Source organism: Protomyctophum bolini (assembly GCF_963924005.1).
Source record: "Protomyctophum bolini genome assembly, chromosome: 20".
In the NCBI taxonomy this organism is placed as follows: domain Eukaryota; kingdom Metazoa; phylum Chordata; class Actinopteri; order Myctophiformes; family Myctophidae; genus Protomyctophum; species Protomyctophum bolini.
Window position 1 is genome coordinate 26,150,438 of NC_137881.1, and position 13,933 is coordinate 26,164,370.

At 44.5% G+C, this 13,933-nt stretch overlaps 2 protein-coding genes across 3 annotated transcripts in view; both read right to left on the minus strand.

The window, feature by feature from the left end:
- LOC308335722 (signal recognition particle receptor subunit beta-like) overlaps positions 1–13,933 on the minus strand; it is a 398,251-nt gene that overhangs the window by 90,750 nt on the left and 293,568 nt on the right. The window lies entirely within an intron of this gene.
- The window catches only part of chrnb1 (cholinergic receptor, nicotinic, beta 1 (muscle)), a 45,690-nt gene that overhangs the window by 8,648 nt on the left and 23,109 nt on the right, over positions 1–13,933 (minus strand). For both annotated transcript variants that reach the window (XR_013966084.1, XM_080792882.1), the window contains exon 9: positions 4,951–5,138. Coding sequence is in view for 1 of the 2 variants with exons in the window: in XM_080792882.1 (XP_080649008.1) it covers positions 4,951–5,138 (188 nt within the window). In the remaining variant the exon portion in view is untranslated. The remainder of the gene's footprint in view (positions 1–4,950; positions 5,139–13,933) is intronic.

Consider the following 13,933-nt stretch of genomic DNA (forward strand, 5'->3'; position numbering starts at 1 on the left):
CCCCCCCCTCCCTCTCCCTCTCTCTCTCTCTCTGACCACCCAACCTCACTCCACCCCCTCCTAACCCGTCCCTCACGCCGTCAGTTCGTCAGCGAGCAGAAACAGGACCGTCGAGACACAATAATTAAACTAAAACAGAGCCAAGGAACCAGCTAAAACCCAATTAAGTATGGTCAGGAGGTGTGTGCGTGTGTGTGTGTAGGGGCTCTGAGGGATACTGCTGACTCATCAATTTGCACTAATAGTCTCCTCACCACCCACCGTCCCACGTGCCCTTCTCCCCCCTCCCCCACACACACTCTCCACTCACCTATACACAAACCATCCAGGGCTATAAAGTGATAATTTGTGCTGGTCGCCATTACAATATGACAGTGTGCAGAGAAGAAAAGCAGGTTCTCTGTAACTGTGTCTGCGCAAGTATGTCACTTAAATTGTACACCTAGTAGACTAGTATAAATGTACTTTTTGAGGGGCACTAGCCCCTCCTATATACAGGTATATACATATCAATTTGGGCGAGTTTTTGGCAAGAAAAACGTTTGCTTTTTAAGCCTTCCTAGTTTATTTGGGCGTGGGGCGCGAAGTGTGGGAAAAAAGCTGACCACAATCCAGGTCTTTATACTAATGCGTGTCTGAAAAAGGCCTCAACAGCTGCGGTACTGTACAACAAATATTGAGTAGGACTGCAATATGTATTCCAACTATGTATTCTGGATGTATACTTTCACACACACTTGTGAAAGTATACAACGTACGCCGAAACGCGTACGTTGTGCTGTCTGCTCTGCAGCATACTGTGCGAATATAAAACAATAAAAAGTGCCTTAAACCAAATGCTAGTGCTGGTATTCTCTCCTGAGAGAATTTCTTGTAAAGTTTACTTTCACACACAACCACGTTGTATAATGGTTCCTCACGGACACACCAGTCTAGGAAGTCTCAAGGATGCGACGACACCCAACAGCCATTTTATTACGTATAAAACTACAAATGGAAGAACGTGTTAAACCACTTAAACCATATCCTGCTACCCTAATAGACAGGGGTACATAAGCACATGGCCGTTTATCCAACAGCTTTCTCCGACCCAACCACACTTTCACCACACATCTCTATATGCAAAATAAATTCGGCACACTCCCAGAATACATATAGGCTACATTTCATTGAAAGAAATGTCTTAATTACTGAATAAATATTACTTTTGTCAACCACGCCATTGTTGCTCAACATCAACAGCCTACGTCAGAATCGTCATGTTGGCGTCTACTACGCCAACTACGTTCACTTAATGGGGCCAGTCCTTCACAGTGACACACGCGTTAGATGAACCACGCGACCGGGATGGTTTCTACCCCTCAATGTCGTGCATTTGCTGCGCCCTTCTAATGCTGCGCCACGCCTACTCTATACTGCTCCATGCGACTCGAACAGCGTCAGCAGCAGCAGCTCCGAGCCTCCGTCAGAAAGGCTGCCCACAGCACTGCACAGCCCCACACCCAAATGAATCGAATGAATGAATAAGGCGCTTATATCGCTTTTGCTCAGTGGATGGGACATTTACATTAAAAGCAATCGGATGGACGCGTGGATAATGGCATGGTTGTGTGCAATCGGAGGGAAAGCTTCCATAATCCATATAGCTTCCATGCTAGCTGCTTCAGACACAGGGGAGGGGAGGGAGAAATAGTGCGAAATAGCGCTTATGCAACAATTACCCTAAAACACACACACCTCAACTCGATGTCATTGTGAATAAGAATTTCGAGCGCAATAATAATTTTTGGAAGGACACTTTCACCCAGTATCAAGCTAAATGTGGAAGCCGTGTGTGTCACACCAAAACGGGTGTCCTATAGAATCCTGTAACCAGCCTCTCGCACTGCCTGCGAGTTGGCTCCGTCTAAGGCTCCGTCTTATGAGCAAATTTAGAACTTCCGGTCTGAGAGCTAGCAGATTTAAGACATCCGGTTGCTTTCAGAATAAAATAAGGTTATTTAATTTGTTAATTAAATATTTTTTACATTACATTATTAGTATTATTATTACATTACAGTTATTGTAAAGACACACATTATGTTTCTGTGTAAAAATAAGTAATTAAATAACATAAAAAAGTTATCTAAATGGATAAATGCTATTCACTGGAGTGCATGGACTTTATAAAGTGGACACTGGACAAAACACGGCTCCGCCAGGCAACTATCTGGACATACCCACGCGTTTGGGAAGATGTCCTCTACCACCCCACAGTCTCCGCTAAGCGGGAGAGGTGTAAAATTCACAGCAGCAGAGCTTCTACTGGGGTCAATGCAAAAAAATGTACCGTTTCCGGACCCAGAATGGACACTGGACAAAGAGGCCTCCGCGAGGCAACTATCTGGACATACCCACGCGTCCGGGGAGATGTCCTCTACCACCCCACAGTCTCCGCTAAGCGGGAGAGGTGTAAAATTCAGAGCAGCAGACCTTCTATTGGGGTCAACACTCAAAAAAGTGCCGTTTCCAGACCCAGAATGGACACTGGACAAAGAGGCCTCCGCCAGGCAACTATCTGGACATACCCACGCGTCCGGGGAGATGTCCTCTACCACCCCACAGTCTCCGCTAAGCGAGTAAATGGGTGCTTATATTTCTATGTGAAATGTGGTGATGCTGGCATCACAATAGATGCCAGCATCACGCTGCCTCCGTCTAATAAGCACATTTACAACTTCCTGTTTGGAAACCCAAACAGATGCTTCTGACATTTGCCTGTGCGTGCTTAATCGTTGTACTTCTGAACACATTTCCCAAATCTCAGTGATTTATCCACACATCGCTCTGTGTGTGTGTGTGTGTGTGTGTGTGTGTGTGTGTGTGTGTCGCGTCGCCCTCCAGCTGCAATTGCGAGTGTGCGCTGTGTGCAGGGCACACTACTGAGTTTAAAACCACAGCTGAAACATGAAGTGGAGTCTCCTTCTTCCCATATTGCGCTGCAACGACACTAGGATTGAGCCCCCCGAAGGGGGGCGAAATTCTAGTATACTTAATTGAATGGGGTCCACCATGGGTTATATAGGCAGCGCGGGAGGCCTGATGTTAACGTTCCCCAGAATATGGTCACTAGTGTTCATGTATCCGTCTTTAAACAGCCCATGAGAATAGGTACAAGGATATCTTTAAATGGCGTCCATTAAAGACATGATGGCCAATATAAAGAGACATAGGCCTCTAGTATGTGGGGGGGAGAAATGTTGTGTTTTATCAGTATAGGAGCAAATTGACGGCTTCAGAAGTGTGACACAACAGTGTGAAGGGGTGGTCCCAATAAAAAGGCTACAACCCACCGCGAGAACACAGAGCTTTTATGTCATCTATCAACCGTTTTATTATCCATCCGAGTCTCGAAAAAAAGGGGAAGGTGATGTTTGTCTGCCGGTTAGATATGGCTGTCATTTATGACGGCCGCCATCAGCGGAATATCGCACCACGTACGCACTACGCACGCGATGCATGTTGTATCGTTGGTGTCTGGCGGAAACCTTTCATCTCCGTATTCCAGCTTTGTGTGTTTTTCCGTACCGAGGACCCGATTCTACAAAATGTCTTCGAAATCATGACAGTTTTCTGAAGCCATGTTTCTACAGTATATAGGACAGTGGTGCTTAAACGTTTTCATGTCAAGGAAAACGTCTGAGCACCCCATATGTATTTGGCCATCTGAAAATATGTTGTTCCAGTCGGGGACCACCAGAAGCAACGATTTGAGTTAAAAACGTGAATATATATTCAAAGATTTGCACATATTTTTTACAAAAAAAAAAAATGTTCGAACAATACGTCAATGTTCGAACAATATGTCAATGTTCGAGCAACACGTCAATGTTCGCGCCAATACGTCAATGTCCAATGTCTCTCACACACACACACACACACCCCCCTCAAGGTCAGAGAAGCAGGTCGTGGGTGGAAGAGCTCCCTGCTTTGTATGGACAGTGGACACCCACCACAGCTGGGACAACCTGGGTGGGGATGCATGAATAAGAACCCTCCCTCCCCCACCTCAAAGGTTACTGCTGAGACTCCCCCCCACCCCCCCTTCCAAACACTTAACCCCCTGTGGCTTCAGTGCAGTCCCTCGGTGGGTCTCAGACAGCAACCACCAGAACATCCACTGTTTGTTTGTATTGTACAGGGCAGCTCCCGAGTGGTCAAAATGCCCTCACAGTGTAGGAGTGAGCCGGGGCATTCAGAACAACTGGTTCCATACTAAACACACTCAATTTCATACCGTCGCTGTCGGGCAGAAACCTCTTATGTCCATATTCTGACTCTGGAAAACCTTTGTTTCTTATGTCAGTATTTCTCAAAACTATTTCATGTCAAGTACCCCAAAAATTATATGTAATTGGCTGCCAACCCCCATCTGAAAATATGTTGTTCCAGGGACCCCCCCAGAAGCAAAGATTTGAGTTAAAACAGTTCGCTGTGAAAGAATATATATTCAAAGATTTGCACACGTTTTCATGATTTTTCAAAATAATCTACAAGCTCGTAGAGTGGCACAGAGTGCCTCGCTTGTAGATCTGCTATTTTTTCCAACAGCTAAAAAAATAACAACAATAATGGTTAAAGTTAAAAGCTATAAGGTGACACAGGTGCGTCCTCAGGTCTAAATGGGTTTAACCCATTTTGGGGGCGGGAACCCCTTTTGGTGTTAAGCATCATGTTATGCTTTAGCTATTGAAAAATAGCAGCTCTACAAGCTCATAGCGCGCCACCGAGTGCCGTGCTACGAGCTTGTAGGTCTGCTATTTAAAAAAAATCTAAGAACGACTGACATTTTTAGAATCTGATCTCAGATCAGAATGGGTTAATCAGACCAGTGTGTGTCCAGTGGAAACCTCGTATGAATCTGATCTCAGGTCAGAATTGGTTAATACACCCCTCTGGCCTCTCTCATACCTGTTGGCCTTGGGGAAGATGAAGTTGTTCATGGGCTTGCGGATGAAGTACTCGTCCCCTTGGCCAGCGCGGCTGATGGCCATGATGTTGTCTCGCTGGTGGCGGTGGGACATGGTCTCCAGAGACAGGGGGGTCTCCACCTTGGGCCGCAGCATGCCCAGGTATCGGGGCAGCGTGTGGATGAAGATCTAGAGGAGGAGGAGGCAGGACAACGTGACCGTTAGTACATCAAACCAGGATTTATAGCCCTTTTTGCTTCTTACAATTTAGTTCATTATTATTTAAAAATACAGTATATATTTTTAAAAAGATCAGAAATAATGAAAATGTTTCTAAAGAATTTCATACACGCAATGTAGGCCTATGTACGTTTTATATACTTGGGCTAGAGTGGATGTGCATGATCTATTACCTTTGTTATAGAAGTAATGACAATAGCAGATCTACGAGTTGCGAGATTGTAGATCTGCTATTTTCCCTGGTTTGGGTCTCATGACAATTTCTCTTTTCGATCTCGAGCTATAATGTTTGGGTGCCACTGTGTTTGGTCACGGTTTGACGTCACATTAATTAAAAACATCATTATGCTGTAAGCAAACAGTGGGTGAAAACCAGGAAAATTTTTGGGAATGCCTCCAGACGAGGATACTGTAGTATGTCAATGTAGGGCATTAATATTATTTTTAAAGTAGAAAAGTAAAAAAAAAATATATATGGAGATACAAGGTTTCTGCCTGACAGCAACGATAAAGTAGAATGCCAAAACTTTGAGGCATTACATTTCCATTTCCACCACCGTACACAACTCCCTTCAGCTCCATTCGTGTTGGACTGAGTTTGACTTTCGTCCTCCGGTTGTGAGGTCCATAATTCACTACACTGTTCCCTCGGACACACAATGTGGTCCTGGCAAATTCAATAAGATGCAAATAGAGCAGCTGCTCAAAGTGCTGCACTCTATGGGACTCAGTGACTGCAGGAGGAATGGACACAGAATGGACTGTACAGGGAGTCCTCCCACAGTGTCCGTTTTCACAGACAGAGGGCACTGTGTGGGAGAAAACTACCATTAACTACTTGAAGCACAAGGACACTTTGGTAGAGGCTTGGGTTGTGCTGAATTACCTTGGCATGATGTAACTAGACCAGTTGGCCAGATATGTTGCTTTGCGGTGCCGATTCATAATCCCAAAATAACCTAACACAAACAAAATAATTTGTTTGTGCTAAAAGACAGTGACTTTGAAAACTGTTTCACCATAAAATGGAGGTCAGCGAGATGATTCATAGCACAACAGAGCAATATATCTCGCCAATTGGAGTGTTAAAGTTAAATCGGGTAACTAACTACACAACCCAAACTACCAAATGACACAAACCCATATACTGCCCTATACTGTACTTTGTCTATTCAAAAACAGAGTAATCAACAGAGCCACTGAAGGACGGCCATCCAGCGCCCAACACTCACAATAGCAAATGACCTACATGATCATATATGATCAGCCCCTCTGTCATCACTTCACAATCACAATAATGCCAACTAGACACAGCTGCAGGACATGAGACTAATTAATTAGCGCGACAGAGCGAGAGAGGAGTGTGTGCGTCAATTTAACAAAGGCGCAGATGATCAGAAATCAGCAGAGAGAGAGAGAGAGACACAGACGTTTGCGATACTGTATGCCGAATTGAAGAGGACTCTGCCCCAGGCCTTTTTTCTTCTCCCTGGAAATAAAAAACGTCTGGGTTTTTCCGAGGCTAAGGGTAGAGTAGCCGGATGGGAAACTGTGAGGATCCCGGGCTCCCCCACAGTTGGTGTCGAAGTGTCCTCGAGCAAGACTATGAACCCCTAATTGCTCTCGATGTGCAGATTGGTGCCTTGCGTGGTTTCCCCCCGCCTATCGGTGTATGTGTGAATGCGTGAATGTAATGCACGAGCTATGGAAAGCGAGTTGGATACAAGTGCTATATAAATGCACCATTTAATTTACATTTTTTTTGCAAGAGTTTCGTAGCCTGGCATTGCCAGACCGATCATGAGGGATCACACAAGCTTCTATAATGTGGAGCGAACGTGTCAGCGATCCCACGTGATCAGACAAAGCCAGGCTCTGAGTTTTGACCTAGCCTAGGACAAGAGTAGTTCAATTAGGTAGTTCATTAATCTAGTAACTACTCTATTATCTGCAATAATTGGGTGGTATATAGTGGATTTATTCACCTTGACACTTTAATTTGCAAATCACACGTGCATGCGTTTGTTTTGTATACAAATTATAATTGTTCCGTGGTACTCCGATGTCTACCTATTCATAATATGCCAGCATAGACAGTTTCACGAAGGCTCGTCTTGAATCTTGACGTTACCTGTGACGTTGTTAAGCTAGAACTCAGAATGCATGGAATGAATTCAAATGACTCTACCAGGGACTCAAGGTTGAAACAATGCTGAGCGCATGTATGCGTGAACATGACTCCTGAATGCACGAGCCATAGTGAGAACTCATTAGTGTCAAGGATATGCACGTACACGCGTACAGTATGCACAGCAGCATGCACTCACACAACCCTCAGATAGAATATAGTTTTAAACCATCTACTTAAATACACCTATATTTATTATGGCCAATCATTTCTGAATAGGGGCTTTGAAGAGGAGAGGCATTTAATTAAACTAAAAGCAGATACTATACTATTCACATTGGTCAACTATAGTACCAATAAGACGCCCTCAGGGCAAGAAGCATTGACACAACAGGTCTGTTTTTATTGGGGGGGTTCGGGCCGGGTAGGGAAATTACCAATCACTCCGTGTATGGACCGATTCCGTAACGGGTCTCAGGGTCGCAAGCCTACGTATTTCCTGTAGGCGGTTTTCCCGCACCAAGCTTCTACTACAGTACAAGGCTGCTGTACTTTACCTCATACTAAGCATTAAAGTATGAGGTATAAAGTACAGCAGCCTTGTGTTCCTAAAACAGAAAGATTGGGTATTGGGTAAGACTGACTTCACTGCTTTGTCTCAACCATTACTCAATGGCTTTGGTCTCAGCCACCGCCACGGTAGATATTTTCTTGACATTCCGTTTTTCTTTTCATTTTGGAATGTTGCCACTACTGTTGGAGCAGCCATAAACTACACAGGTTCATCCCGATGTTCTGGGCATCTTTGTAATGTTAGTGTTAGTAAAAAAGCAGGTAAAAGAGTAACGTTTGAGGCAGACTAACATCAGTCACTTTTCCATTCACTGTAGTAGAAGCTTGGTGCGGGGAATCCGCAGATGTGTCGTCTCCGCCTACAGGAAATACGTAGGCTGCGACTATGAGACCCGTTACGGAATCGGTCCATAACAGTGCTTCTCAAAGTTCTAAAAGTGGGGTACTTGAGGGGGTTCAAGGGGGCCCCCAGCTAAATGGTTGATATTTTAGACGAGGTGAGGTCTACAACTCTGAGATCGTACAAATGTAAATCTCACGGGGTCCCATCCATGGCGTTCCGTTTGTACACTCTCAGAGCTATGGGGGTCCGACCGTGACCCTATTGCGCACCAAAGTGGGGGTCCTTGAAATGAACAACAAAGTTTGAGAACCACTAGACTGTAAAAACTAGGACACGGTCGAGCCCGGAGGAGCTTCATATTCTAACTACTGAGACCTGGTTTCACAATGAGGACGGCTGGAGCTTAGGGGGTAGGACAGCCTGTCTGGTCACCAGAAGGTCAACGCCGGTTCACCTCCCTACCCGCCCTGACGCAATGTGTCCCTGAGCAAGACACTTGTCCCCTAAAAGTCCCCACTGAGCGCCTCGCCTTCCAGCAGCCATCAGCTGGCTAAAGCTGGAACTGAATTTCCCCTGGGAAAGGTCTTCCTTCTTTAAGTTATTACAGCAGCAAAACGGTTATGTGGTCACCGGTCAGGTACTATAATTCCATCCATAATCCCTGTGGTATACTTCGTTGCATAACGGTGTTGCATGAAAATAGACTAATCTACAAGCTCACGATGAATGACGAAGCGATGCGTCGTGAACGAATGCAGAGCGACTTTTTGACATTTGTAATTCATTGACAATAAACGACACGAATTAAAGTTGTAAGTGGTCAATGAAAATCATCTGGTGGTTCAGTGGCTATTACACGATGTTCACCCAGATATCCACGCAGGGAAATAAACACGTTTAGAGACAACCATTTATTGTAATTGATATGATGTACCGGTAATTCAACGACACATGAACCACAATTGAATCTTTATACATCTGTCCAAGGACTGTATTTCAGCCTATTAGGAACGCGTGATCCATGAGGATATTGGATTTTCTTATACCAGTGGTCACATTCCGTGTGCCGTGATGATCACTACTAATGGAGTGAAGATGAAATCCATGGCAGGCAGTAGACTGATCTCATCTAGATAACACATGTACGCCTGGAGACTGAAAATCTCCCACTTAATGTCCTCTCTGTCGGGCGGAAACCTCATATGTTCCCGAAATGGCTACTTTTCAGGAATCTCTCTCTCTCTCTCTCTGAGGACAACCTAGAGAGAGGAATCAAAGTCAAAAGTAGCAAAAGTGTACTTCCGACAGACTAATTGAGTCAATACTAGGTGTTTGTTTTTTGGCAACCACTTGGCCAGCGGGCGCCCCGGAGATGAGAGGTTTCTGCCCGACAGCAACGATATACTGTACTACAATACGACCATTTGAAGTCCCATTTACTGCATTAAAAACCTGCTCCATGTATTCATATAATAATGCCCTTTCCCTTTCTCACTCACTCACTCACACGCACCCACCACCCACACAAATTTACTTTTTAACAATAGAACAGTGAGATATCGTCCCATCAATGTCCGAATTTTAATCTGTGCGATCTAAATATATAACTGGGAGCACCAGTGCTAAAAAAGTTAATTTCGAGCCCTGCTCACACATAGCAATGCAATACAAGTACACGCACGCTCGCACGCTGCAGAAGCAGTGTAAAAGAACCCAATCGAAGTGTTTCAATTTCAATTCCATTCCATCCCCATCATAGTAAGTCGTGCATCTGTGCAGCTGATCTAAGGAGAATATGAGATTGTTGAGCTGTCAACAATATGTGAGTAGTTCTACTAACTATACTACACATTCTTTATGTTAATGGTTTGTGACAGTAATCTAATTTGCAAAGTAACTTGCAATAAAGTTGTCAAATAATTATAAATATTTGCCACGGACATGTTGTGGAGTAGAGAGTATCAAATACCACGTAAATACTCAAGTAAAGCAAAATCCCCCCGTTAAATACAGGACGTGAGTAAATGCACTTTAGTTACTTTAACACCACTGGGAGTGGTGGTGGTGGGGGAGGAGGGGGGGGGATAAGCGAGCAGGTGACCACCAGTCTTATAATTGGCTATAAATAATGTAAAGGGCCAGAACCATTAATGGAGGTTAATGATTGAACATGACATTCTGGGGGCATTAATTCACTAGAAAGCCTGAAGCCCCTTTCTCCTCACGGCCTTCCTGGTGTCACCGCCGCGTTATTATGCATCCCACCAACGTTCTAGGAAAGCCCTGCTGTGATTGGCCAGTAGTCGTTGTGATTGACAGTTCTCATTTTTGCGACATTACTCCTACAACTACAACCTATCTCAAACCCTCACCCTAAACCTAACCTCCCACGGGGGGCAGCACACCTAAACCTAACCTTAACCCATGTCTAACCAATGACTAGTATGCACCCCCCGGCCTAAACCTAACATGAACGGCCTAACCTCAGTAAAACTATGCCTTCCCGGGAGCCAACCAGACACACGGTGAGGCGGGTCTACCCTAGAACGTTGGTGGGATTCATAATCACGCGTCACCGTCAGCCCCCCTGCTGAGAAGGACATTGTCACTGTCTGGCAGACACTCTCTGTGTTTCAACTTTTGATGTTTTTGATGTTTTGCGATGTGACGCCTTGCATTGAGAGATCCGGCATGTTCACTCATTTTGAACATTTGAACATTTATAAACATTGAACCAACGAAAAGTATTTAATAAGTAGCACGCCACCGAGTGGCGCGCGACGAGCTTGTATAGGTCTGCTATTTTTTTTTTTAAACCGTGAAAAAATGCAGCACAAATCTTTGAATATATATTTTTTCAGAAGACGACGACGACGACAGGCCTAAATGGGTTAAAAACAAAGTATGGTTTTGGACATACAAGGTCTCCACAGGACAGTGACACAGTCAGAGATGCTGAAAGGCTATAGATTCACAGCCACCGCAGCAGGGGGTGTTTTTCCGTCGGTGGCTGCCAGTGCGGATGCGTGGGTCCGACGTCACGCGGCCGTTGCTTTGAGTCCCCACAGCTCAGTGAAAATGAAGCGGGCAGCTGTCACAGAGATTGCCTTTATCTTCGCTGTAGCTGCGGAAAATCTCCTGACAGCAGAGAAAGGGGAAGGGTTCTCTTTTGCTGGCGGCGGCGGGACGTTCCGATATGCCAACATGGCGGGGTGGGTGGGTGGGTGAGCCCACCACTCAGCAGTGGCATAAAGTAACTAAGTACATTTACTTACGTGCTGTACTTAACCAATTTAGGCCCGACGTCGAAATGAATAAAAAAAGTCTTCTGAAAGAATATATTCAAAGACTTGTGCCACATTTTCACGATTTTTCTAAAATAGCAGACCTATACAAGCTTGTAGATCTGCTATTTTTCAATAGCTAAAGCATAACATAATGCTAACACCAAAAGGGGTTCCCGCCCAGAATGGGTTAAGCAACATATTTGTACTTTACTCGAGTTATTTCCAATTTCCAATACTTTTACTTCTAATTTCCAATACTTTTACTTCTAATTTCCAATACTTTTACTTCTAATTTCCAATACTTTTACTTCTAATTTCCAATACTTTTACTTCTAATTTCCAATACTTTTACTTCTAATTCCCAATACTTTTACTTCTGCATCCTCGGAGCCAAAATCTTTACTTTTACTCCACTACGCTCATTTTAAAACTTTAGCTACTATTAGTTACTTTGGAGATTTTAGAGATGTTTTAGAAAACATACATTAACCACTTCAGCCCACATACACATTTTAAACTGAAATGGGACATTCTGCAATATGAGTACTTCCACTTTTAGTACTTAAAGTACATTTTACACATTGCCGTATTTTATTTAATACTTTTACTTAAGTACCGCCACCACCGCCGCTCGGCGAGGGACGGCTTCCATTGGGCCGTCCTGACGTGGTGGTCAGAGGCGGCAGGTGGTTGTGATTGTGATCAGCAGAGTTTAAGCCCCAACAGGTTTTAAGCCGTGACAGCAAAGTTCCAAAACCCGATGATTACAGAAGATGATCGCAGGCCTTTGAAGTATTACAGTGCTCATGATCACACACACACACACACACACACACACACACACACACAGCTATTGAAAAATAGCAGATCTACAAGCTCATACGAGCTACGAGCTTGTAGGTCTGCTATTTTTGAAGAACGACGGACAGAAAAATTGCTTTTTCAGAAAACGGTTATTTTCAAACGGACATTTTTAGAATCTGATCTCAGGTCAAAAATGGGTTAAAACTTAAAAAGCTATGACTATCGACAGTACCTCAGGTCATCAGGTCTAAATGGGCTAGAATATCAATCCCACAACATTACACCAGAGGGTGTCATTTCACTTCTGCCACAACTATTACTATGCTCGTGAAGAAATCGACATTTCAGGACGGCAATTTTATACTGTTGTGCTTACTTGCGCACAGTCGCACACACTGAAACACGAAGATGTAAACCCAGTGACGTAACTATAGCGTGACGCAGACAACGCAACCGCGTTGGGGCCCAGAGGGCCGCAGCCGTGCCGTCGGTACAATAACATGATAAACTGCAGTACATACAGAGATGCAATTGCAATGACAGTTCAGTTGAGAAAAGGTTTGGCGGCGCCTGTGTGGGTGGTTGCTGCTGCTATAGCACACAGCCGTCAGCCACACACACACACACACCACCGCCTCCCAACAGCTCTGGAGGAATGAAGTCTAATAATAATGTGAAGAAAGTCAGAAGTGGCAAGTGTGAAGTGGGCTCTCCCGAGTCCCGACTGCGCTGAGATGCGGATGCTGCTGCTATAGGGCTTAAAGTGTCGGAAACATTTTTTGCACTACTTTCTCCTAATTTAATTGTGAAAACATTTGTCAATACAACTATAGTCTCACTGTGTCTACTTTTGGAGCTGTCAGAAGGAGGAAAGTGACGATTCAATGATGCTTTTGTCGGCCCCCCATAGGAATACATCCGAAAGTGGCTGTGGGAATTACCATATTAAACAGTCTACTACATAACTTTGTTAATGACCGTGACCGGGGATATTTCGGCTATCACACACGTTGTGTTTCTTAATAATTGTCAGACGATATGCTGGCTTGTGCAAAAAGTTCACTGATTCACCGGGCGGCATCCACGGTAGACTTATTTTCTCCAAAATGGCGGATGTCCATCATTTCAGTTGATAAAGCTCAAATATCAAATGTGCCCCCCCCCTATAAAATATATAGTTGATATACTTAGAGGGTTTTCTGAGAGATGTGTGTCAATAGTTTTGCAAATAAATAACAGTGCTTTCACTTTAAAGGCCTTTTCATACTCAGTTTTCGGTGATGTACACACACACACAGCAGGACGTCAGGACAGCGGCGCAGACATAGCCTGGTCAAGGACTCCCCCTGCCGAACGTGTCATTTCCAACTCTATTGTCGGCGCATGGAAACTAGGGGCTACTAATGTATACTATTCTCTGCCTATCGGGACGTAACTTGGACGGTGCTGAGTCGGGTCTGGTGTGGTGGCCTTCACAACGCTCGGGCACGGTGCCTCACGTGGCTCAAGGCCACCAGACACGGCGCCTACCATGTCTCGCTAGATTTGTTTGTTTTTCCAATGTATCTGCCACTGTTGTCCTGCACTTTTTTGCCATGTGAAAATAATT